Source organism: Cottoperca gobio, chromosome 16, assembly GCF_900634415.1.
Source record: "Cottoperca gobio chromosome 16, fCotGob3.1, whole genome shotgun sequence".
Taxonomy (NCBI): domain Eukaryota; kingdom Metazoa; phylum Chordata; class Actinopteri; order Perciformes; family Bovichtidae; genus Cottoperca; species Cottoperca gobio.
Window position 1 is genome coordinate 12,582,882 of NC_041370.1, and position 27,189 is coordinate 12,610,070.

At 40.5% G+C, this 27,189-nt stretch overlaps 1 protein-coding gene across 6 annotated transcripts; it reads left to right on the top strand.

Annotated features, from left to right (window-relative positions):
• The first annotated feature begins 30 nt into the window (after nt 1-30).
• chn2 (chimerin 2) lies at nt 31-26,482 on the top strand. 6 transcript variants are annotated; one of them, XM_029450917.1, is made up of 16 exons: nt 64-138; nt 1,207-1,261; nt 1,886-1,984; nt 3,084-3,378; nt 11,230-11,268; nt 12,928-12,983; nt 14,923-14,954; nt 15,230-15,343; nt 15,498-15,768; nt 21,166-21,249; nt 22,305-22,389; nt 23,437-23,610; nt 23,876-23,953; nt 24,168-24,305; nt 24,393-24,498; nt 25,162-26,482. In XM_029450917.1, the coding sequence occupies exons 4-16, from the start codon at nt 3,330-3,332 to the stop codon at nt 25,331-25,333; spliced, it is 1,398 nt and encodes a 465-aa protein (XP_029306777.1). In that variant the 5' UTR covers nt 64-138; nt 1,207-1,261; nt 1,886-1,984; nt 3,084-3,329; the 3' UTR covers nt 25,334-26,482. The 6 variants fall into 6 exon arrangements, with proteins under 6 accessions (XP_029306780.1, XP_029306782.1, XP_029306779.1 ...); XM_029450919.1 differs by lacking the exon at nt 1,207-1,261 and having other exon boundaries at nt 36-138; XM_029450920.1 differs by lacking the exons at nt 1,207-1,261; nt 1,886-1,984 and having other exon boundaries at nt 31-138.
• The last annotated feature ends 707 nt before the right edge of the window (nt 26,483-27,189 follow it).

A 27,189-nucleotide genomic window follows, 5' to 3' on the forward strand; every position in this document is an offset into this window, starting at 1 on the left:
TAGATCACGTAACGTTGAGCCCTTATCGCGGTCTTGCAGGATACTTCCGACGTTTTAACCACGTCGCCTAAATAGTTCTTTATCTGCTAAAACAGCTGCTGATAACAATCCTATTTCAAATTATGTTAGTCTGACTTGGTAAGTAAACTGTTTTTAAACGGTTTGTATAAAAGTAGTAGCGAAGGCTGTTTTAAGCTAGGTGTTGTTAAGATGTGTGTGTGTGTGTGTGTGTGTGTGTGTGTGTGTGTGTGTGTGTGTGTGTGTGTGTGTGTGTGTGTTTGTGTGCAGTCTATTCTTTAGAAGAATAGTTCTGATGTATGTAGGTTTACAAATTACCCATTTGATGCCCATCATACTCAGCGGTTTGTACATCAGGCATGATAATATACTTAAAACCTTTTTTAAGATATTTTAGCCTGCACTGTGTATCTTTACAAAGGAAAATGGCAACATTTTAAGTATAATTAAATAATAAAATCATTTACTTTTCTCGCTTGTCCCACAATGCAAATGACGTCAAAGTATATAGTAGGAAATAAAGAAAATCTTATCAAACGTCTTTCACTAACACTTCATTGATTTAACTGACTGATCTGTAAATCTGAGTTTCTCCACTAAAAATTATACAAAAGAACCACTTTAAAGTTTGTGTTTACCATAGATATGATCATGTTTCATGAAAATAAGTCTTTCAGCATGAAAAAAGCATTAACAATGACTAATCCACTGAACAAATCTTAGTCGACTAAGACCAAAACGATCAATCAGTCGACTAATCCACTAAGGGGTCAGCCCTGTATAGCGCTGGTGACAATTTGCAAAACATATGCATAGATAAAAAAAAGAATGAACTAGCTTTTTGCTAAAATTACTAAATCATCACACTATTCATAGTTTGATAGAAACACACACTATATATATTAGGCTATTTCCTGTTGAACATAAAGTGCAGTCCATAAAAATGCTCAGTCAGCATTTGTAGCCTTTTGTACACTTAATATAACTAGGTAGCACACAGGACACTACATGACTGGAATGCACAGTTCAAGTTGCACTGTGTGTATCCTACCTGCCCAGCACCAGATGGTGGACCGAGGTTAGCAACTAGCTAATTACAAAACATATAAGTGAAAAATATATATCTTTTGTTGGTGGAGACCAAACCAGAGCAAAATGACGGCTAAATAATGGATTTGCATTCATCAGGTGGCCAGATGCAACTCTAGTGGGATAATAATGTTGCTCCATGTCTGCTGGATGTGTAAGTTGGACATTTTTGCTAACATGTTAGCCCCAATTAAATGTAGTCGATAAACTGTATGTGAGAGCTGTGTGACTGTCACCCAGTGGCCTAAAAATTATTAAAGCAGCTTAAAAAATGTTGCCATGTATACTAAAATTACACAATACCTTAAATATTTATTGTATAGGTTATTTTATTAGTATTATATGTCTTTTTCACTGCAGACATTTTCACTTGTTGTAGTAGGAAAAGCACAATAACATTAAAGATGACTCGGTGCACCAGCATAACAATACCAGAAACTGAAGCAGCTAAATAGATCTAGCCCATTATTCATTTTATCATTTACATCCCTGCTTTTCTTACTGTGTAATGTCAAGTCTTCTGTGAAAAACGACTATAAACCAGCATACACAACCAGGCCCTGCAACTGTGAGACTTAAATATTAATTCCTGTGTGTATGAATTTCAGAATGTTTTCCTTAAAAGAAAAAGAGAGAGCTATTGGGGTCCATCAACATCTGGACGATCTCAAATAGTGATTTTAGTATACATGCTGGGATTTTTAAAGCTGCAGTTACTAATTCTTGGCCATTAGGGGGCAGAAGAACTCCAAAATAAGCAGAGTGTGTGTGTTGACAGATGTTTGACCTACAATGCAGTGCAGAGTGGTAATGAAGAAGCTACTCACAGCTGGAGAGAGAAAGTTGTGGACTGTGATGTGACAGCTCATGTAAACAGGTGGGAAGTACAGCACACTTGTCTGCTGCTTACAAAGCTGTGTGATAATAGTTTTCACTTATTAATTCTGTATTACAGGCAATTACTAAATGTTCTTTAAGTAGCTGGTCAGGCTTAAAGATAGTTATGTTTTGATGGGTATCTTCTCAGGCTAGCACACTCCCATGCTGCTGCAGCTCACTTTCTTTTTTAATAGTTACTTACACTGTAGTTGCACTTAGTCTGATCTGGAAGCTACCTACTACCACATACAGCCTCATCTTTTAGCCATTGAACATCTGCACTGGTGCATTTGTGGACTAAGTTCAGAAGTGGTAATGACAGAAGGGAGTGCTGCTCTTTCACTATTTAGCCTGCCACTCCAGGGATCAAACCATAGACTGTGTATATATCTACATTACAGTAGCCAACAGTCTATGGATCAAACTAGAAACCTGTTGGTCACTAGCAAAATACAAACGACAGCAATCCACCCACATTGTTCCTCAATACAACACGATATAGTGGAAGATGCAGGAAGGCATGAATAGGATCGTTAGCAAACCACTAGCTTCAAACCCCCTTTTAATAATCTGTGGTTAATGTCGCGCATAGGCCTACAATACATCCATCTTTTTCTTTAGTCTGTGTCATGGTCTGTGTGAATAATCACAGGGAAAATGGGGGGGGGGAAGCAGCACCCACCAGATGGCGCAATAGACACTGACATTCATTCTGGCTCTTTCAACATAACATGACATCTGATGAAACTATGCCAAAGGTGTAACAATGTGGTTCAGCCAGTTGGGCCTTTGCATGAATCTCATACAACCGTGGGTTTCAAGGTAAACGGTAACGTCTGTTTTGTATTCAGCAAACAGAACTGAAGTCTGTTGTTTTGGGGGCAACCCTGTTCCAAACTTTCACTTTAAGAAGGCGCGTCTACGCTGCAGTGTAGTGTGTTTATTACAATCCTTAAAGTGGCACATGGAAACGATAGCTGAATTCTGCATGGCACCGATCTAGATCTACAGATTTGCCCGGTGGTGCTCTGGAGAAATTGATCCCCTGGACAAATATTCCTGTGGCGTGTCTTGACTATTTTTATCTGTGGCGGCAGCACCTTCTGTGAATGCGGCAGCGCGAGCTCCACACCGAGGCGCGCGGCGAGCCAAGGGGAAGGATCGGCGGATTCAGACAGACGGATGGTGGGCTCTGGGCAAGAAGAGACATGAAATAAACACCGGGAGAGCCGTAAAAGGTGAAGCACATTGGGACGCGAGTGAAATGGAGGCACCGCCGGGGACGAGCTGCTGTGAGCGCACCTTGGCTAACCGGGAATAACAGAGCCGTGAAACGGGCTGGGATGGCAGCATCCAGTAACTCAAGCCTCTCAGGTTCATCTGTGTCCTCCGGTAAGAGTTCACCCAACCCAGCCTCTAACTACACACTGAGGCTTTGCACGTAAGATATGATAGTCTAATCATAATAGGCCTAATAATAATAATAATAATAATAATAATAATAATATGACATTCCTTTTGTAGGGAGTTTATAATGTTGCTTGTCTGTGTGTTTTTAAAATGTATTCTTTTTATTTTATTTGGCTTAAATCAAACTTAAATTATTTTTTTTATAATCTTGTTTAAAACCACCCCTAACAAATGCATCAGGAAATGTAACATCCTCCTATTTCTCCATCAGCATCTCAAGCTTGCTTAGTAAACGTTAAACAAAGCTAGCCTATTGTTAAAGTAGCTTTCAGTAACTGCTGTGATTTAGGATTAACGATAAGTGAAAAGCATCACCATCACCATCTGTTGTATGGGTTCAGTGGTGGAAACGAAGTGGAAGGAGGACAACTTCCCTGTGCAGAGGGATTAAGATGCAGTATGACGTTGGACGTTTGGATGTTATCATTAGTTTGCCAATCATCTCCATAATTCCCTTGTTGACTTTCAACTTGGCTGGCTGTAAGGATTATCGTTGGCCTGTATAGTCTACCATTTTCCAAAACGCAGCACCAGGCTGGGACATTTTCTGACATTGTAAAAAATCCTAATATACTATGGTCCAGTGAGATAATACAGTGCATACTGCCACAGTGTGCACAAAACTCTAATCAAATCCCCATTGAATATAATGAGGTATAGCTCAGCGAGTCGCACCTATTACATATTTGTAAATTCTTTAATTTCAGGGTTGAATTTTCACCGAATGAGGACAGAAAGTGGGTAAGCTGTTTTAAACAAACCCAGAATGAAACGGCAGCTCCATGCTTGTCTCAGTGTATATCCCATTATGTATTGTAAAGCGCATTGCTCATGTTTGCCAGGGTATAAAGTACAAACTCCACTATCACAGCGCTGTTTGATGTCAGGCGCTATATGTGTTTGAGGCGAGCGGAGGGAGAGGCTGTTTATAAAAAACAGGATCAGCACTTTGGTTTATGTTTGCAGTTTCCACTAACATCTTACATTTAGGAAATGTGTAGAGATACCTTTTTTTTTCTTTACAGCTACCATTTTTTTTTATTGGACATTGCACAGCAAAGCTATATGTTTATTACAGGGTGAGGACATTGTATAGTGTACTTGATGTTTGTTTTACTTTCTTCCTCTCTCTGCATCCTAACCACACCAAACAGCAGAGTCACATTTCCCTAGGTGCTGCCCAATGGGAGGGACAGACGGTTGTTTCCAAGCTGATATAGCCTGTGGTAACCACATGCTTCACAGAGCATTATCTCATGTGTGCATTTCAGAAAGCGGTGGATTTACTGTTTGACCACTGCTGCTTTAAGAGGAAAGTCTTTTCTCTCTGTGGCATTGGAGGGTTGTCATTACTTTTGGGCTCTCAATATAATTATCAGAGGTTACAAGCTGCGCTGCTGCCAGGGATAGAGTGGTTCTCACAAGGGTATTATTTTCATGCGGAGCTCTTTGGCAGTCAGACACAACATTTGAATAATCTTGTCTATGAGGCATACGACAAAAAAATGAATCTCAGCTAAATTTCTGCTCCATATTAGGGTCGTCTGTTCTGGCAGCAAAAAAAGTGCTCTTGGTGTAGTTATTACAGCGGCTTGTTATTATAAGTCTATCTAGCAATCTTGTTTGGGGCAGAGTGAAAAAATATAGTTTATTCAACTTGTGTCACTGATGGCAGCCTTTTTGTGCCAAGTATTGATTTATGTTATTAGCAACGGTAATTATATTATGGGAGCAGACAGTGATTTTTATTTCTGTATTTCCTGCAAATTACTGAAATGAAGGAACGATGGTATGTACACAAACCACCTTGTAATACATGCATGCATGCATACATACATACATACATACATACACACATACACACATACATACACACATACATACATACATACATACATACATACATACATACATACATACATACATACATACATACATACATACACACACACATACATACACACACACACACACACACACACATACATACATACACACACACACACACACACACACATACATACATACATACATACATACATACATACATACACACATACACACATACATACACACATACATACATACATACATACATACATACATACATACATACATACACACACACACACACACACACACACACACATACATACATACATACATACACACACACACACACACACACACACACACACACACACACACACATACATACATACATACATACATACATACATACATACATACATACATACATACATACATACATACATACAGTCTATAACACCAGCCTGAATAGGTAGGGGAATAATAGTTGATGTACCCTACATTTCTGAGTCATAATAAGATGAAAGGATTGCAACAGTTTTGCTGCACATATGTTGCAATCTCTTCCTTTCCCTGGAAAATATATTTTTGGCAATTTGTCTAGATCAGGAGATTCCTACCCATTCTTGGCACGGGAGGGCATTGAAGCATGTACTGTACCAGCAACACACCATTTACCAGACGGCTCCAGGAAATAAAGCTTTGAAAATAAATTGAAGGATGAAGCATGAGAGTATGCCTTCAGCTCCTGGCCTTAAATGACAACATTGGTCAGGGAGGCAGAATTACAGCCATGTATTACAGTGAGGCTGTCTGCTCGACACGATCCTGCACATGTTTCTGGCAAAGGCTGCAGTTCACCTCGAAATCTTTCCACCACGTCTCTTTCTTGTCCTTACCAGTGTAAATCACATCAGACTGGATTTGTGTGGCGTATGCTGACCGACAGAGAAGATCTGCGTGTTTTACAGCGTCAGCGAGGGTGATGTTCATCCCCCAAGTATTTCATTTGTGGTTCAACAAATCCCAGTAGTCAATCCTGTATTTATTACAACAAAGGGCCATGTCAGAATCAGATTACTAAATTACACATTTACCTCATCTAAACTCGCCTACAATTCTTGTTGATGGAAGAAACAAACCCGAGAGGCACCCTCATACCTGTCACATATTATCTGGTCAGCACTGAGGCAGTGTTGAAATGCCTGTTTTGGACCAGTGTAATACGCAGATGGTCTCCCTGCTGCAACTCTGCTGCATCACACTGACACCATAGTGTGTGTGTGTGTGTGTGTGTGTGTGTGTGTGTGTGTCTTTAGTGAGGGTCTGTATTTATCTGCACTGAGTGCTCCAGAATATGTTGTTTCTGTATGTGAAAATACTGGATAGAAATGGCTTCAGGTTTAAAATATAAATGTTTATCTCATTAATTTTTCTCTCTTAATCAAAGGGTAAATAGGTTATTTGAAATTCCCTCTATTTGTTTCAAGTCTATCCAATGGCCAATGCAAATCTTACTTCTTGTATTTCCCTAGCAAAGCTTAATCACATTTGCAGTTGCAGTGCCTTTAGAGAGCAATAAATTAATATGAATTTCCAATGGAAATTAGAAAAACGTCATGTTATTTGAAATAAAATGGTAGATCTTCAAAGTTCTTGGCATGGCTATTGAAAATGGGAAAACAACACGTTGGTATTAATAATATTCCAGACATGAGTCTTTGTAGCGTCACATAAATCATCCAGGTAGTTTGAGAAAGCCACTTTTTCTGAGCAGCTCGTTCATTTCTAGCAGAGCAGAGAAAAATACAATTAAACTAACAAAGTAAAAATGCTGAGGTGCAGCGTAGCAATACCAACTTAGTCATCATCATCATTGCTCAGTGAAGGAGTGTGTGTGTACTTAGCTGATAGTGAAAACAGTCTGGTTTTAAGACATCTGTGATTCGTTTTCAACCTTTTTCTTTTTAGCTGCTAGGATAGATGTGTTGCCAGTATCTTGCAATTAGACAGCATAGAAGATATGATGCAGTGACAGCTGTGCATCTTGTATTTCATGTGTTTGCAGATGGTCCTTGAAGTCACATCTAGTATGAATTAGTAACCACCATAGAGAGGAAAGATGTCACTGAACTGAAGTCCATCATACATTTCCCTGTTTTGATCTGACATACTGGCAGAAGATTTTAAGTGTTGAATGACAGAAACCATCTGAAAGGCACATAGTAATAAGATTTCTGTCGGTAGTGTTCAAAGAAAAAGTCAACATTAATCATGTCCAATATATTTTTTTTTAAAAAGCTCCTTTCTCTACGGCACAATACAGATAGTTTAGAAAGAGAAATCCCTGATCTCATACTCAAAAAAGATTTATTTATTGCAATTTGCACAGGTAAAGGACAGTACAGGTACATTAGGGTTAGACATGGCATAGCATGGCATCAACTTTGTTTTATTTAAAAAAGAAAATGCATGCTCTGTGCAAAAGAATACACACTATGAATCATTTGCACAATTACCTATTTCAATGTGAATAATTGCACAAAACAATGGACTGGGGAAAGACTCTGTATGACGGAGATGAAGGTAAACCCAGAGAGCGAGAGGGCTGAGATGGTTGAATGCAATAATGATGTGCGCCAAACATTTCAGGTTCTCAAGTCCAAATCTTGAAGACGATCCTGTGCGGATACTGTGGGCTGTAAAGAAAGCAAGCACTTCTGCATGCCTGACAAAATATGCAGACTCAACAGTAATTTAATGTATTGTTAAAATAAGCAACCACTCAATATCTTTATTTTGTGTTTCTGGGAAACGGCAAGTGAAACATGATCAACTCCATATTACCATTATTATTATTATTATTATTATAATAATTATAATTATACAAAATTACATTGCCATGTAACAAAATACAGTTGTTACACTCTTTCATTCTGCTGATGTGTTGTTTTTTTATGGGTATTTTACTGTAGAGCTGCAGCATTTTAAGTAAAAAAAAATATACATTTGCATCCCCTTAAATAGTCTAACGGGGAGTTTTATTTGAACTCTACATCATTCTACCCGGATAAATGAAATGACTTCACTCGGCAAAAAAGGCTTGAAACCTGTTGTCCGCCGTGTACTCGTTATATCCCGACACAAGTCATTGTTTTATGTGCTGAATCAGATTATTATTATTTTTTTTGTCTGCATGTGCACAGACTTCAGATGTTATCTCAGGGGATAAACGTCTTAGGTGAGCTTGATCTCCATTCATCACATATTCTCTTTGTCACCAAAGCAAACACCCGCCGGTAATTATTTTATTGAATGCCTCTGACTGTTGAGCAATGGAGGGCAACACAATTAATAGCTGTTTTTTTGTGTGTATGTGTGTGTGTATGTGTGTGTGTGTGTGTGTGTGTGTGTGTGTGTGTGTGTGTGTGTGTGTGTGTGTGTGTGTGTGTGGGAGGGGGGACCCTTTGGCTGCTCCAGAATTTTAAATTCTCACTGATCATCAGACTCTGCACAAACTCTGAGCTACTTAGAAATTCTTATTGATGTTCTTTTTCTGTGTGCGTCTGTTTGCGTGTGCGTATATGTGTGTGTGTGTGTGTGTGTGTGTGTGTGTGTGTGTGTGCTTGATTGAGAGTGGGTATGTTCAGTGTAGCCTCATGTATTTGCATGTGTGTGTTTGTGCAAGTGTATGCCGGTGTTTGCATGCGAATCAACCCTTTTAAGAGCTCCCTTTTCTAAACCAGATTCCAGACTAAAATGCCATTCGTCATTAAAAAGAATCAGATTGAAAAGCTAGTATTTGGCAGCCAACCAGAGGAAATCACATTCTTTAAACAAGCCGCAGTGGAATAAATCTTTCAGACTGTTGCCAGTGCAATACACAGTGACAAAGCTTCAGCGTCGGGACAATACATTTTCCGAGGCAGCTTGGCCACACATCAGCAAACTGAGTTTGAAGCCTATCTATTTGTATTTGAAGGCAGACGTTCTGTGGAGGGCTTTAGCAACAACGTTTACTCTCAAAATATCCACTTCTATGTCGAGCTGCTTTTTCATCATTTACATAATTATTCATCCTTTTGATTATATGCACCTATCTTGTCTTTCCCGTGTAATTAATTCAGCTCTTTCCAAAGTAACAGAGCTATTATGATGAGAAGCAATGATGAGCTTTTTGGTATGTTTGGTAATGTTGCAAACAGCATCCAGTGGATCTCTTGCTGAAATATTCTGATTGCTGCTCTTAAGGTGCTGTCAGTTAAACGGATAAATATAGCACGAAGAATATACAGACTTTAAGCGAACTAGTGATACGGTTTAAGCATCGATGCCATTTTATATGAGTACGTTTCACAATTTGGCTGCCCGTACGTCAGTGCCCACATCCAACAAGTGCTCACTGGTTCTCTCACACTCAGGTGTGTTTCATGTCTTTCCCTCTGGCCAGAGAGGTGTGGCGCCGATCTGCTGATGACTGCAAAGGAATGTTTTTAGATGAGCAACATGTATCTTCTGGACCAACATGATTCATTATTCACACAGTCAAATGAGTCGTTCAGCAGTGGCGCTGGGAGTTTAATGAGAGGTATTACACTAAGCATCTGAGGAGCAGATGAATCATTTATTTCCAGCTATTTTGTGCATTTGACATTGAGTCCATGTGATAGACCACTATGTTTAACGCTGTATGATTGTCTCACTGTGTGAACATGTAGGACATGCAGTAACATTTAGACTTGCAATAAAATGTTTCTGCAAATGGTTCAAAAACATGATAAAAAATGGCTAAATACTGAATAACATCAAATCACAAAGGATTACTTTCTGTTTGGTGTAGTATGTTTTAACTGATGAGTCGACGAAACTTTTGCGATGCGTAATTATAGCTTTGTAACATAATTCAGACCCCTGAGGAGGATCTTGTAGATCGAAACGTTGCCTTGATAAGAGAAAAAGAAACTATTTATTTGGAGCTCAACAGTGTGCAGACCTTTGTGTCCTGCAGTTAAGTCTTTCTTTGTCTTGAACCTGAGTATCTTTGCAAGGATGTGCGCACACTTGCTCCCTTTTCACATAATACATTCAAAACATTATATGTAGTTTGAAGGTTCATATTTGACCTTGGAAACAGCAGCTTGATCAATAAAAGACACATTTCAATTCATTTTCTGTAGCTTTTAACCAAATCTATTGGTCTTTCTTATCATAGGAAGTTTCTGTGGTGTAGATGTGGTTAAAAAGTTTTCAACATCATTCATATATTATGAATAAAAATGCACTGCGCCATTTATGTCCTTAATAAAGGCCAGGCATTCAGTACATTACTGGCAGTGTAGCAAAGTTTGCCATACTTTTGACTCATTCAGTGACACGTTTTATTACAAGTCATTACTTGACCCAGTGGGTACTACAGTAAATTATAAGTTGCTACAGGGCATTTACTTCATCACCTCTAACTCCTTTCCAGCTATTATAACACCACCGTCATATATTTCAGGAATGTGTTCACATGATCATAAATCAACCGCCGTGTTCCCAGAAGAAAGTCTTACCATGAATTGTAAAACCTAAATTGTATTTACTTACATTAGTTTTGATTGGTGTGTTTTCGGGACCCTGCCAGCGGGTGATATAGATCAGGTGTGTGCCGACACGATGTTTAGCGAAACACGCGGACTTCTGCATTGATTGTCCTTGAAGCAGACGCACTGATTAGAAGTGTATTCACTGGTGCATCTCAAGAGGCAGCTGCACTGTGTGAATCCATATGCATGATTATAACAGAGAGATAAACAACAGTGACATAATCATGGAGAAGGGCTCAGTCAGTCCACTGGGAAAGGGATAGTAATAGAGATTTTAATGAGAGAAAACCGGGCACAGTATTAACCCTTAACACCAGATAATAACAGAATCCTTGTTTTATTTTTTGTTTTACAGACCCTGAGGATTACCAACCGCCCATATGGAAGTCCTACTGTGAGTAATTCATTCATTTTATATGCTGGTTAGCAATATTTTTAATTGACTTGACCTGACTTTGGCCTTTAAGTGTGTTTCTTTTAAATAACAGCACATTTATTTTTGATCTATAAATAACAAAGACCTTTTTCTGTACTAGGAGGAATTGGGTTTTGTTGTACATAGTACAATTAGATATGCTGCAGGTTCCAAAAGACTACACACACACACACACACACACACACACACACACACACACACACACACACACACACACACACACACGCCCACACAACACGTACACAAATGCAAAGCAGCGGCTTGCTGAGTAAAATAGGTTACCATCACCCGGGTAAAAGATTTTCTACCTGCAAAGAAGCTCAGCTAAAAACGGGTCCTCAGAACACCCACCTCATTATACAATGTTTTTGCCATGTGGGAGGAGATGGATAGACTCCTCACAATATCTGGTCCCTTTTGTTAAAGCAGTGCACAAATCATTTCAGCTGGAAGATGTCTGTTCTTACAGTGATTTTACATTTAAACCAATAACAATTTAAAGCTTCTTTATATACATTTTTTCTGTAATGAAATGTCTCTTCCATCTCCTCTGAGGTATTTTTAGAGCTCACTGTGTCGCAGGAATGGATGATGTCCAGATCATGCTGGTTGGCTTAAGTCAGCCTGACAAAACATGAACACTCTCAGTCAGGAGTCTTCCTTCCCCTGCCTTGTCTTTGCTGCAGTACCTGTTGTTAGAAAAGAAGACACTGTCGTAGTCTTCAGCCCTCATCCACACATCACAAGGTTATAGACTGCCAAACGTTCATTTAGGAGTGAGTATGTTAAAGTATAAAACCGTAAAGACTGTTAATATTGCAGGATTTCTAAATGGTCTGGTTTGGAAATGTGGCAGTTTGTCAGAAAAAGGTGAAACACAAATTCTAGACGCATGAAGAATTAAAAATTAGATGCGCAGAGAGGAAGCACACACCGCTACTGATTATTCTGTTGAGGTAATATTTCTATCCTGACAGACATCTCGTTGGGGAAAAGCAGCAGCGCTTTGGCTTCTCTCCCTTTTTGGATCACTAATTGTAATGTACTTATTCTGTGAGGCTGCTGAGGTGTTTATGGTGATTACTCCGACTGGCACACATCCCAATATTCTAATTCAATTTTTACTTTGCTTCGCTGATTTACTTCGAGTTCCCCCAATACTTTATAAGTACATCTAAGACAGAGAAACTTGGATTTGCAGCATGTGTGTATTTAGAAGTGTAAGTATTTGGGTTGTAAGTGCACGTTAGGTAAGTTACTTACAGGTCTTAATTAACACAAATGGATATCAGATATATGGCTCCTGCCATATAAACCCCTGACTGCTTAGCTTTGCATATATAAGCTAATGGCTCCTGTACCTTGTTACCTTTGCACTGAGTCAGAGCTGCTGTCAGAAACAAGACTAAAGGCTGTTAAGTGGAGATATTGTTTGATGTCCAGAAACGTCTGGAAGCAGCACTGCAGCATTTAGTTTCCTGCTTCTTAAATGTGTGCAGAGGTTGTTATTTTGGTAAGAAATCTACAAAATGTATGTAATTACAACTTGCAGTGAGCTGTGTATATAACTTAGAGGGGCAGAGGACCTTAATTAACATCCATGTGTTTCTCTTACAGTGTACCAGCTACAGCAGGAAGCCCAGAGACCAAAGAGGATCACATGTCCTCACGAGGTCAGTATATCTGTAAATGTGTATACAACAGGCGACTGCACAGGGCAGAAATTATTAGTTTTATATTTTCAACCATTTAGTTGTAAAATATGAACAAATAACAACAAATGCCAGAGTCTTGAGTCAACATAGAAAACCTGTAATACCTCCCATGTGAGAAGCTGGAAACATCAGTTGCTTGGTATTTTACCATCAATGACTCACTGATGTGTTTAGTAACTATTTCAGAATTATGACTATATGGTTGAAATGAAATGCACAAACCACCGGTACAAAACGTCCTAATAATACAACATGCTTCACAAAATATGAAAAACACACATTAAAAGACAGACCACACACGTAACATTAACAGACAGGAGTATGATTTATTTTTCTTTCTTTTTTTGTTATATGACAAACCACGAAGGTTCAAACTGTACCTGCTGGCTCTTTTTTCTTTTCTTTCTTCAAAGCAAAGAGTTTTTTCCCCTTGTGTCTACCAGACTACACCCACAGTACATTTTGCAAATTCAGTTTTCACTCTCAGATTTGAGCCTGGAAAACCTTCCCTGAGAAGTGATTGAGTCTGGCAGCTGGAAGCCAGACTCAATCAGTAACCTGCGGGGAAAGACTCGCTGCCTCTTGAAACTCCCAAACCTCAGGACTTACTGTTTAAACTCAGTGCTATACTAGAATTAGAAAATCAAGCACGATCCTCCAGCTGCCTGGTTTTTTCTTTTCTTTAATTTGAGATGAAAGACAATTTCTTATTTTTATATCAAAATCCAATCACATTTTCCTTTTGAAAAACAAAATATGATGTTCTTACAAACGCTAGTACCAACCAATTTCAACCAAAAAATATTACAACGTCCGAACCGATCTGCAACGTTTAGCTAAAAGGGAGGTGTGTGTGTGGCGCCACAGTCCTCTACAGCTCCGTATTAAGATACATTCTAAGCCCGCCAACTTTGTAGAGGTCAAATGTGAAGGATTTGATTTAAATCCCTCTTGTATGTGTGCATTGTTAACCTAAAATATAGATATATAAAGGATTGGTTCACAAATTCCAAGTCTCTTAAAAGAGGGAATTTTGTGATAAGACTTGGATATCCACTTGTCTAACAGCTGACGCGTCATATAAGCTTCATACAAACATATTTTTGCACAGCACTAGAAGTGTGGATTTTGTCCCCATCACTTACAAAGGGATCGAGAAGCGTATTTTCTTTAAGCGTAATGCGTATAGGAACTATAGTGCACACAGCACTACACTTTGAATGTACAGCGTAGTTATTTCCCCCAGCTATGTGAATGAAGAGACAAGTTGCTCTACTTGTTCCTGCAGCCCTCACTGCACAAACTGTCAAGCTTCTATTGTACAGCCTTCCAGAAACGAGGCATGTCTCATCCTATTTTGAGTCTTGCCACGCTATGATGAGCAAAGTGAAAGTTGTAGGCCGGCAATGTGAGATTAGTGCCTACCCGTATATTCAAAGCACAAAATGAAGTTCCACATATAGTAAACCCCATTATGATCATAACTTGAGTTTTAAAAAAGATTCAACACTCTTCACTGTAAAGGTGAATGGAAAGAAAAAGGTGATGACATGTACAAGATGATAAATATTTCTTTCAGCCGTGTTCTCTGATTTGTAATACCGACACACTACACACACTGGCGTGACACAGTAAAACACTAAATATTAATTGTTTGCAGCTGGCCATCTATCACCAGCTGCTTTCATGCACTGCCTCTAATTCATCTCCACACTCTGTGATTTGGCTTTATGGTTTGGTAGCTGCGAATAGACATGGGGGCACAGATGGAGATAATCTGCCCTGTGGTGTGGAATACTTTATCTTTCACACAGGCTGTAAGAACAATTCGCAAAGCCATTTAATTGAGCTTTCATATCCTATTGCTCCAGCCAATATGTCTTCTTCTGCTTTACAGATGGAGAGCAGACCCAAGTACTATGGCAGAGAGTGAGTGTGATTTACTACTCATCCTTTTTTATAGCCTTTTTTTTTTTTCTTAAATATTACTGTGCAGAGAATGGTTTTATTTATCATTACTGCCTTGCATCAGATGTGTTTATTTTTGGGTTTAGGTGGGTGGATGTGGATTTTGTGTCTGTGTGTCTCTTTGCTTTGGTAAAAGCATAACACTCCAAAAATGTAAATCTCAAATGTATTTGAGGATAAAATGACATTGGAGGAAGATTTATACGTACTGTATTTTCTTTTTCTTTTTTGTACAGGTTTTATGGCATGATCTCTCGAGAATATGCAGATGAGCTTCTGGCGGGAGCAGAGGGTGCTTACCTCATCAGGGAGAGCCAAAGACAGCCAGGGACACACACCTTGGCTCTAAGGTAACCAACACCATCAGTATTCAGCACTGAATCGCCTGAAAGGTCGGCCCTATCAGCAGCCCAGACCTCGCTCGGTCTCCACCTCGTTCACTTTTATTCATCAATTCAACCGATTCCACCTCTGCTCCCTCTTTCTTTGTGTATCTCAATCCAGGTTTGGGCACCAGACCCTCAACTACAGATTGTTCTATGACGGGAAGCACTTTGTCGGGGAGAAGAGGTTTGAGTCGGTCCACGACCTTGTGACGGACGCCCTCATCACTCTCTACATCGAGACCAAGGCGGCGGAGTACATCGCCAAAATGACCACTAACCCCATCTACGAGCATCTCGGTTACACCTCGTTGATCAAGGACAAGATGGTGCACAGGCTGAGCCGTGTACGCACAGAACCACGCAGGGTCACCTTCCAGAGAGATGAAAGGGTGAGTTTTATAACTAGCTGTACTTGTGTGTGTGTGTGTGTGTGTGTGTGTGTGTGTGTGTGTGTCCACTGTGGGTGGTGTAGAGTAGAGGAGCTGCTTTGAAAGGTACAGCATTCAAACATCTACCTTGTCAAAGTGTCCTTGAGCAAGGCACTGCTTCACAGATGCTGTTGTGTAGCTGCTCTCGATCTAAAGCAGAAAGGAAATGTTAATGAATCGCTAAACACGTCGACGGATAAATGTCAACAATGTTGATAAATACATAACTCCGTAATGATTAATCAACCTGAAATGCTTCTCAGATTTATTTTATATCATTTTGAATGATTAGTTCGACATTCGTTTTCTTGCTGAAAGTTTGATGACGAGATCAATTCTCATATTTGCCGGTTAGCTTAACTTAGCGTTGAGTGGAAACAGCTAGCCTGTCTCTGTCCAAAGGTAACACAATACACACAGCAGCACCTCTAGGGATCACTAATTAACATGTTATATTTCATTTGTTAATCTGCACAAAAAGCGGTGTAAAAACAGCGTATTGGTGTATAGTATTGGTAATAGTGGGTTAAGTGCCGGACTATTTCTTGGCCTGGATCAGTAACTTCCTTGACTTTTATTGTTACCCTGAGGATGTCAGTCAAGCTCCATGAGAAGGATCGATTTGATCGTTTAACTCGGCATCAAAGGGAGTCAGTGTATTTTCCAAAATGTCAAACTATTGCTTTAAATTTTATATCTTTGAGTTTGGATTGGACAAAGCAACCTTTGAAGATGCAACCTTGGCCTCTGGTAACCTTGTGATGCGCCTCTTTATACAATTATTTGACATTTTAGAGACGAGTGAATCAATGAACAAAAGAAAAATAATCGATCGATTCATAGAAACATTAGTTCTCTGCAGCTCTATCTCCATCATGCTTGGCATAAGAACCCTTCCACAAGAATGCTTACTCATTATTTCATTCAGTATAGTATCAAGTGCTCCATATACACTATAAAACAAATATTTGATTGAATAACACATCTGAAGTTTGTGATCCAATATTTCAAGAATGTTAAAGAGCCAGCCTCAAACTATTTTCACTTTCTCATCAAAAGACCTGAAAATCTTAATTTAAATATCCAAAGACTTGCTTACCTCCACTCCTAATAGCCATAATAATTTGTTTTAAAGCAATACATCTCAATTAGAATAAAATAAACGTGTAAATGATCTGATACATTTCCCTCGTCCCCGTGTATATTACCATGATTTAGATTTCCCCGCTGCTGAACATTTCCAGTACGTTTCAAGTAGCATAAGAGTGCCACTGAGAGAGGACACTTTGTCCTGCGAGTGAGACGTACACTCTCCCTGTAGCCCCTGGGTGTGTTCACTGCTGCCATGCTCGGTTGCTTCCTCTGAAAGGTAATGATGACCAAGGGGACTGGGACTTTGCTCTGCCTGCCATGCATATCAGAAACACTGATCTTGGGTGAGACAAATTGGACATTGTATTCACTGGTACTCGTGAGCTGTTGTCGGATTAAAGTCTGTGAATGATTTATCAATGAGGAACGAGGAATGAGGAATATGTGTTTTCTCGCTGGAGAACAATCCTAACTATCCTTCCACTAGGTGGCAATCTTAACTTGTTTCCTCCTGACCCTGATGATGGCACTAAGATTCACACCCAGCTCTTTTTATTAACGGGCACACATATTTCCTTCTTCAGAGATTTGATGAACTGTATCCTTAATAGTAGTAGTAATAATAAGAACATCTTTATTTATATAGCACTTATCAAAACAAAGTTACAAAGTGCTTCGCATAGCAAGCAAAGAACGTAACACATTACATAAAAACACAGCAATAAAAAATACTACCACATAACGAACCACATACAAAGTAAAAGAAAAATGTTAGAACCCATAAAAGGAATTAAAAACTAGAACCAGATGAAATCGGGGAGTTTGGTGCGATGCGTCTCTCGGCTTGAAGACCAGATCTTTTGCTCTGGGGATTCTTTGTCTTCCAAATGCCAGCCCGTAGATGTCAGTCAGTGACGGACACATGGCAGCCCTGTCAGCAGGAGCATCCCTTGCAGTATTAATATCATCAGTCTTCAGTTTGGTCTCTGTAACTTGAAACATGAGCCAATCCTGCCTATGGTCAGTGGGCAGTCCATTGATTTATAGTGGTTTTAAATGGGCTTAGAGCAACACATGCCACAACCAACCTCTAGGAAGCCCTTAGAGCAGAGGTCTGCCCTCACAAAGGCTCTAAGTCAAGCTTGAATAACACAGCGCTTTATTGAACAGTGTCCAGCTCTGTTGCACTCTGTTTGAGTTGCAGCTATAATGTTTTAAATGTTGTGGACTACAGCCTCCAATTAACCTCCACTTGGCAAGTCGATTTGGAGCACGTCTCTGTGTAAATGTCACATTGTCAGTTATGTTGGCGCTTTCTGTAAAACGGACTTCATTTTCCTCCTGCCAAGTTTTATACATGAGGATATGAGTCAGTGACAGCTGTGATGATGGCAGGCTTTGTCAGACGCCGTTTGAAAACCACCTGCCAGTCAAGGGAGAAAAACATTTTCTGTCCGCTCCAATATTACGTGTCCAAGAAGCAGAGACTCGGCCTGACGGTTCGAATCTGTGGTTGCTTTTTGAACTTCATGTTTACCAATTACACAGCCACGCCCTGAGGCATTACGGCCACAGTAGCTTCACTGTATAGTCAACATTCACGTGTATTTACTCAGTGTCAGGTTGATGCCGCCATATTGCCGTAACTGCAAATTCTTGTGTAATTAAAATACTCCCAGAAGATGGTGGTTGGTGCGGGGGGGGGGTGTACTTGACTCTTTAGTCAAGTACACCCTCAACCTTCTCCTGAATTTACTTCTTTTTGCATGTGCAGGAATTTCCTCAGTGGCCAGAAACTTTGCCTGTATTCCTCCTGATACTCGCCATACTCGCTTAATCTCAGTGGGGCTGTCTCGCAAGGCTGGTGTGCTCTGTGCCCTGAAAAGACTTCAAAAGAAATTCCATGTCGCTTGTTTGTTTGTTTGTGGATAATAACCTGTTCTCTCCCAAGAGTTTCACGCTTGCAATGCAAAATAAGCCATTTACGTGTTATACTTGTAAAATGTAAAAATGCTCCTTACACCGTATTGTAACCTTTCCACACTTTTAGAAGTGGTTATTTATTTTTACACACACACACACACACACACACACACACACACACACACACACACACACACACACACACACACACACACACACACAGTAAAATAGATATATTTCCAGTGTTCCTATAGAAGACAAAAGTGGCAATTTATTCCATTTTTGAATAATGGCTGATATCTTTGACTGCTGTACCCTTCACAGTATGTCTATTTTTCTTTTTGTCAGAGATGTTGTTAGGCTGTTTTGTTTGGGATGTGGGTAGTTGTATCCTGTTGTCTCACTGTGTCAGTGCCCACTGTGCCTTCTTCCCATGATTCCAAGTACTCTGTCACAACAGAGTCCGCTCAGCTGTGCTCTCACAAAGCCTTGCAGGAATAAAAGAGCCAAGCCACTGAAAAGAAAGCCGAGCTTGTTGTGTGACCACCTTTTGTGTCCTTTTCTTCCAAGCTCTTCTTTAAGAGACAAGAAGCCATCTGCCTGCAGACAAAGAGCGCAGCCCTCGTCCTCCCTCCCTCCAACCTTTGCAAGGCTAAAATATCTCGGAGGGGTCTATTCCTCATCTGTCCCCTCAGACTTACGTTGTTGAGCTGAATTCTATGGTATGTGTAGGTCTTTTCAAAGAATGTCAGCCACAATGACAAATATCTTCACCTGTTCTGTCACTCTCAAGCTATCAGCCAGTTAACTGTTGCCCCCAGACCCCAGAGACAAAAAGAAATGGCTGATACACAAAAGGCCCTCAGCCATTATTTATTTATTTCTTTACTCTGAAAGCTGCCAAATATTCCTTTCATTTGAACTCAGCTTTGTAGTTGCCCTTTGGGTCTTCTTGCTCTCCACTTCACCACTCTGCTCCAGCTTTTTATCATCACATATCTAATGCTTACTGCCTTTAGGACCTCTCCTCACTGTTGTTGATAAATCGGTTCAACCTTGTTTTCTGTTATGATGTCTTTCTATGTTGAGCCTTAGCTGCTCTGTGAAATAGCAGTTTTCTTGCAGATCTTGTTATTTGACAAGAAGTTTGGACTGCTCGTCGGTGTTGTGTACCGCTGTTCAGCGTTTCTTGATTAATTAGAAAAGCCGAAAGCCTTCTGGTGCTGTTTAGTGGCTGTTTACAAGCAGAGCTAATAGTGACAAATTCAACATGAACATAGCAAAAGCCCCCCACCGTCAAAATACTATATGGCTGTAGACCGACAAATGAGCCTGCTGTGGGATTTTACTTGGATTTGGGCACTGCGGGATTATTCCCTGTGTAAGGATTATGGCAGTAATCCCTCCCAATCCCAGTTGATGGTCTGGCTCTGCTAGTCCTCTGAGACGAATGATTGTGAGTGGCGGGAGTAGTCTGCAGTCACGAGTGTCTGGAAGATCCAGTCTGGACGGCAGCGTGGGGAATTCCACCAGCCGACTGACATAGCTGGAGGTCAAGATCTGTTTGAATTACGAGGACACAGCCTCGGCTCTGTCAGGCCAGAGAATCTTTGAGCAGTCGACTGACCCTTTTAGGAGACCCAGTGCTGAGCTGCTGGCAGTTGAGTATTATCTCCAGTTAAGTGAAGTGGAGTGTGTCCGGAAGGCAGCGTGCTAATGGGAGTGTGTTCTGTGCTGTAAAGAGGGCGTCTGCACTATTGATCCTGCCTTACAGAGCTGTTGAGCTGTGTGTAGCGGTCCTGACAGCTCCTGACTGCCCTCACTCTCAACCTCCTGGCCCCTCCCTATCAGGGACCCTGTTCTCTCTCTCTCTTTCCTTTCTGGGCGTGTGAAAGAGGGCCATTGTGTGAGGCACACTCCTGCCCTCAGGCCGCCCACCACCGATCCCATTCCCCCTGCTCTTCTTGCTTGTTGCTGCTGCTGCTGGATTCAGACCAGATGCAGAGTCAACCCCGTGCTGGCTGTCATCATTCGCCCTCCTGGGTCAGAGAGGAGTGGAGAGTAGCTGCCTCGTCTGCGCTGGGCTGTTGCCGGCAGCGTCTGCTGCACAGGACCAACGTCTCGCCTCCACATCTTTCCGCAGAGGAGATGGAGAGTCTGTGGGAACCCGAGCAGGCGAGCATGGACGCTGAAGACAACAGAGGAGGGGAGTTGATTACCCACAAGGCTAAAAGACAAGAGAGGAAGCGTCAGCAGCTGCTGGCTTTGGCTCTGGGAGTCAAACTGGGGAGCAAGGGAACTCTTCTGTGGAAGCCTATTAAACTGTTGGCCTCCTGTCCACAGATCTCCTCACCTCTGGTGCAACGGGGTGCCTTGAAAGATACACCGGAGAAGCAGTGTTTCTATGAGAAGATACACAACTTCAAGGTGAGCAGAAAAGTTTAATGGCTTACTTTTTAGTCCTCTTAATAACGAATACATTTTTAGCTGTTTTTTTTATTATGTTTGTCGTTAAATAATCGATAAGAGTGATGCGTTTACAAATGTGTTTTTGCCTGCCTCAGATGTTTGTCCCATCATAGACCATAGTGTGTGTTTTGACATGCAGCTGGCACCCATATGCAGTGAGAGGAACTAATGGATACACTGTACTGACACCCATTAGCGTAGCATATTGATTAGCATTGATTTTAAAGCTTTCACAGATCCATTTTTGTATTAGGCTCTGATTTTGTAAAAAGCAGTTCTAGAGTTGTAAAGTATTGCAGAGTCCTCCACTCCCTTTCAGAGTGTAAGTGCATAGTACACTGTGGAAGGCAGAATACAGTTATGGTTCTTTAAATATACAAAGGAGAAGTTAGGGATACTTTGCCTCAGGGTGCCTCAACATTCTTACAATTGTATCTTGGGTTTCAGTTAACGGGCAGGATAAAATCACCCCCAGCATACTCCCCTTTCAAAAAGAACAAAAACCATCCACTCACCACCTGCTATATGCCCTCTCCCCTCATCAGTCTACTGCTACCTATTCAAAGCACCAATGGAAGGTGTGTGTGTGTGTGTGTGTGTGTGTGTGTGTGTGTGTGTGTGTGTGTGTATGTGTGTATGTGTGTGTGTTTGTGTGTGTGTGTGTGTGTGTGTGCACACGCAGGTGTGGCTTCCATTTGCCATCTTATCTCTACTTTTATGGTGCACAGTCGGTGTACATCTGTTATTTTGACTTGCAGGCTTGCCTCTGTGCCTGCCTGCATGTATCTGATTGCCCAGTAGCAGATGCCAGACACATTATAGTAAATCCTTTAATCTGCCTTGTATATACAAATGCGCTCATTTGGCTAGGGGTCCCATCCACTGTAGCTTGGCATCACAAAGTAATCTCTGTCCCGTACATCACAATGTCCCATTTACACTGGACATAGCAGTGACTTGCAATGTGTGGTGATGTTTGTGTGTTGAATGACCATGTTGTCTCTTAACTCCAGGTACACACCTTTCGAGGGCCGCACTGGTGCGAGTACTGTGCCAACTTCATGTGGGGCCTCATCGCCCAGGGTGTCCGCTGCTCGGGTAACCATACACTCCCAACATCAAAGTTGCATGTCATGTATTACACAAGCAATGTCACGCAAGCCTTGGATTAGTGGAGTGGAGTATGATCTATGGCAAACTCTGTCCTGTCACGGATGAGAAAAGCTGTTTGAAAACATGCTATTTTCTCATTTCCTTATAACTGGTTACTGTGCAAAGAGAAGAATGTCATGCAGTATGCCAACATCATTAATATCCAAATGTAATTTATGTTTCTCTGTCAACATAAATATAAAGATACTGTATGTAGGGGATGATACAATGCAGGTCAAACGCAGGTAAAATGTTCTGTAATTGTTGACCAACTATAGCAGCAAATCTCAGTGATTGAGTGCGTATGAGAGTTCAGTGCCATTTTCAAGTTCTCCATGGTCACAAGATTCGTTCGCTGCACAGACACAGTCATGAAACCGATGTGCACACCAGTGGATTCTGTGGCTTTCTCCCTAAACGGAGTGTTTGTTGTTTTGCCATGCTGATAAGCCAGAGGCAAACACTGGTATCATCAGACACCTCATGTGCTATAAGAAACCAAAGAGAATTCTTTGTCGTCTCTCACTCGCTGTCTTAGCGTCTATTTCTTTCCTTATCTCCTGCTACACTCTCTCTGCGAGCACAGACTAAGAGCAAAGAGTCCAATCATCAGACCAGCGTTAACGTCGCTCAGGCAGTGAAAACGACTTTGAGATGAACGATTTCAGTCGGACAAGTATGGCTCCTTCATTCCAAGTTGTGCCACCACACAAGCAGACGTACTCCTCACACACACGCTGCTCTCTCCAGCTGTCCAGCACGATTTATGGGACTAAAACTACAACAAGAACCCCCGACCCATGCTGCCATCACATTCGCTGTTATCTACCTTTGGCTCAGCACATGGAGACGGCTTAACTGCGGCTGTGCTGTCTGACAGTGTAGTTTATCATCACTGACTCTAGGAAACCTTTTCAAACTGCTGTCTTAAGCCCGCTGCGATGGTTGTGTTATCATCAGTCTGAGACTAATCTCTCCCTCTTGCTCTTCTAGATTGCGGGCTGAATGTACACAAACAGTGCTCCAAACTGGTTCCCAGCGACTGCCAGCCGGACCTGCGCAGGATAAAGAAAGTATTCAGCTGTGACCTCACCACGCTCGTCAAAGCTCATAACACGACACGACCCATGGTGGTGGACATGTGTATTCGAGAGATAGAGCTCAGAGGTAGAATGGAGTTAATTAATCGTCACATTAAAACTTCAATCAATCACTTCAGAGAAAGGAAAGCTTAATATAATGTTTGATTAGTAAATGCTTAACTCTTATAACATTCAAGTATTCTGCTCTTTTTAAAAATTTCATCTATAGTTTTGTTAGAATAGTTGACTATATTTCCTCCAGGTTAATATTTTATGCCTATGGCGCAGAATTGGAGGCTGAATAAAATCCCCCCCCAAAAAACTGACAGCTTCGCAATTTTCTTTTGCAGGTATGAAATCTGAAGGTCTCTACCGAGTGTCTGGCTTCTCAGAGCACGTAGAGGACGTGAGGCTCTCCTTTGACCGAGGTTTGTTGACAACGGATTTATTTGCCCCCAGATTTTTGCGCTCTCTTGAGGTTTTAGTTCATGGGTTCATACTTTTTAAACGAGAAGCTTGTTTCCGCTGCAGTACGGCACAACATTTAATTTGGTCACACAACAACATTCAGCCTTTATTTATAATTGTATCCAAATATATAAAATGACACGTCAGTGATGTATTTTTATTTTTCATCAACAGATGGTGACAAGGCTGACATCAGCGCCAGTGCCTATGCAGACATCAACATCATTGCTGGTGCTCTGAAGCTCTACTTAAGAGACCTTCCCATTCCAGTCATTACGTTTGACTTGTACTCCAAATTTATTCAAGCTGCAAGTAAGAGCCCCTCCACTCTGGGCTATTCCATGTGTTACTGGTGCCCTGCAGTGCTCTGATACTAATCGTGTTACTAATGTGATGTAGAACTTCCAATTGCTGAATCCAGACTGGAGGCCATCCACGAGAGTTTGCTGCAGCTCCCCCCAGCCCACTACGAGACCCTACGTTACCTGATGGCTCACCTCAAGAGGTCAGTTCATACACACAAGTCATCAATATGAGGACATGCAATGCTTTTAGTTCTTTTATGTATGGAAGTCAAATTCAAATCCCTTGCAAAGACCAAAACCAACAATGAATTATTCCTACGAGCAAGTATTGCATGTATGGCCAAAGCCTGATGCATTTTCTGTTCGAGCATAACCCTCCGTGCCATAGACCTCCATTGTTGTCCAGAAAAGGATCGCTCTTAATGATATATACACTCATTACAATGAACATGGGCACTGTAGTTAATTTTAAGTGGATCCCACGTACAACTACTGCCATAAATACTCCGTAGAGCACCGCCTGTGTATTAATCTGCTAAATATGAATGTATTAATGGGAAAATGGTCCCCAGTAAATTCACAATTACTCCGGCGCTAAAAACCACAGTGCCCAGCTTTTTAAGGACATTTTTTAGCCTGTCAAAAAATAATCGTAACTCATTCTTGCCACAGAAAGAGTACAACAGTCTAATAGTGTTGAGAGATGGACTCACACATTATTGTTTTTTGTCTTTTCATAGGATAGTTGAAAATGAGGGAATAATTGCAATGCCAGATTCAAATATTTTACATTTTACTGTTTTTGTACTTTGCCTAATTCTACTATTACAGAATAGTTATCTCCTTTTTGTTTTGTTTTACAGAGTGACACAGTTTGAAAAGGACAATTTAATGACTTCTGAGAACCTGGGCATTGTCTATGGTCCAACGCTTATGCAGCCGCCAGAGCAGAATGCCTTGACAACCCTGAATGACATGAGGCAGCAGAAACTGGTGGTGCAGCTTATGATAGAGCATGAAGATGTCTTATTCTAAGGACTGAGGCATGCAGGCCTTATAACAGAAACGAAGGACATTTATTTATTCTGTCAAAGAGGAAATTCAAGCGACCTTGATTCTAATGAAGTTTCAGAACCGTTTGTAATCAAATGTAACTTGAAACGCTTCTTTCTCGCATGACTGTTTTTAGTTGAAGTTGGACTAGTGTTGACATTGTCTTGTTACTGTATGTTTTGGGGTTTTCATACCCAGCCAAGACCATCATTTTTATATTAGGAAAGGATCCAGTATTTTAAACTACCCACAGTGCTGTTCTCTCCTCTCTTTAATTTGAAGGCTGTCACTACCTGGTGTAGACTCAGTCATGATGACAGCACTGTGTGAAATCTTCCCCAGGCAGACTGTCAATCAGTGCTGGTGCTGTATGAAACCAAGCCTCGCAGCAGCCTAATTACCGTTCCCACATTACATGTGTGCATATTGCGATCTCAGTGGGAACACTGGTTAAAATTTTAATTGTAGATAAAATCAGATCATGTCAATATTTTAACGCTGTGTACTTAAAAAAAAAAAAATTAAATATGAGACAATTGGGCGCTCATAAAGCACTTTTTTGCAACGAGTGTAAAGATTTATTTTGTAAAGATGTTTATTTTTGTCTTTGACTCTGCATCATGTTCTTTTGTCACAATAATATATACTGTTAAAAATGATGATTGTTGAATTGATGTCTAAATGCAAAACTGATCACAAGAGAAAAAAAGAATCAGAGGAGAGACAGTTAGTGAATTTAACATTTTAATTTGCAATGTACTCAGTGTTATGATGAGTACATACTGGTCACACGTTGCTTGCCACTTTTTGTAGATTTTCAGTTTACATGGTGTCATTTTGGATCATTTCAAGTGAAAAATATGATCTGGGCCCGTTTCTTTTTTTCTTTATGTATGCCTGTAACATCGCTCGGTGCAGCAGTAGTTTCCATTAACTTCACTGTGCCATAGAAGCTAATAGTCGTACTTACAGCTGTACCGAGCATGTTTCTTTCACTGTTGTTTTGATGTGATTTTTAGTAAATCCTTTTTACAAATCCATTTTATCAAAATGTATTTTTGTGACAGTTGCAATTAAAACATGTAATTTATCAAATGTTGTTTTATTAAAGGAAAGAAAACTTCGGTTTAAGAACAGTGTGACCTGCTGTACTTTCTCACAATGTTTTTCTCCATTCAACATAATCTTACCGAGGGTTCAGTGGGGGGAAAAGGCCCAGCCCTATACTGGTGATGATTGCTTGTAGCCTGAAGCACAGTGACTCACAGGTATGTGGTTAACAACTTTCTTTTTAGTTTTTTTTTTTTTTATCTTGTGACTGCTATTGACCGATCCTTGCCAGGTATTTTTTCTGGAAGGCCTTATCTAATATTCTATCTCTGTCTTTCCTATAACCTACTTACTCATCCAGTTTGACCTGCAGGTGTGGTCAACTGGGTGGAATTTTTCTAGCTACCATAGGAACAGAGAAAAACAGCGATTCTCTTTGTGAGAGAAGACGTACTTTAGTTGCACCACATGGGAATATCCTGAGAATATCACTGGTACCTGTCAGCCTCCATCAGAATGTAATTTCAGCAGGAAGAGATAATAGTGCCTCTTATTTATTTAAGGAGTTGCAATAGAATCAATTCCCGTTTAAAGTATTTACTAAAATAACAATATACTCAATACTCAACACTTGAATACTGTAAGCATGTGATGCTTGTTGGTTGTGTGTGTGTGTCTGTCTGTCTGTCTGTCTGTCTGTCTCTTCCATTTGTTTTGTTTGTTTAAAAAGATTAATTTAATCAAAATCTTACAAAGCTTTAATTTGTATGATTTGAGCAAGAGAATAG

Excerpts from the sequence above, each read along its gene's own strand:
- chn2 (XM_029450920.1), top strand. The coding sequence starts at position 3,330 with ATGGCAGCATCCAGTAACTCAAGCCTCTCAGGTTCATCTGTGTCCTCC. Across the intron at positions 11,269-12,927 it reads GCCCATATGGAAGTCCTACT|TGTACCAGCTACAGCAGGAA; the intron begins GTGAGTAATTCA and ends TTTCTCTTACAG. Across the intron at positions 24,306-24,392 it reads CAAATTTATTCAAGCTGCAA|AACTTCCAATTGCTGAATCC; the intron begins GTAAGAGCCCCT and ends AATGTGATGTAG.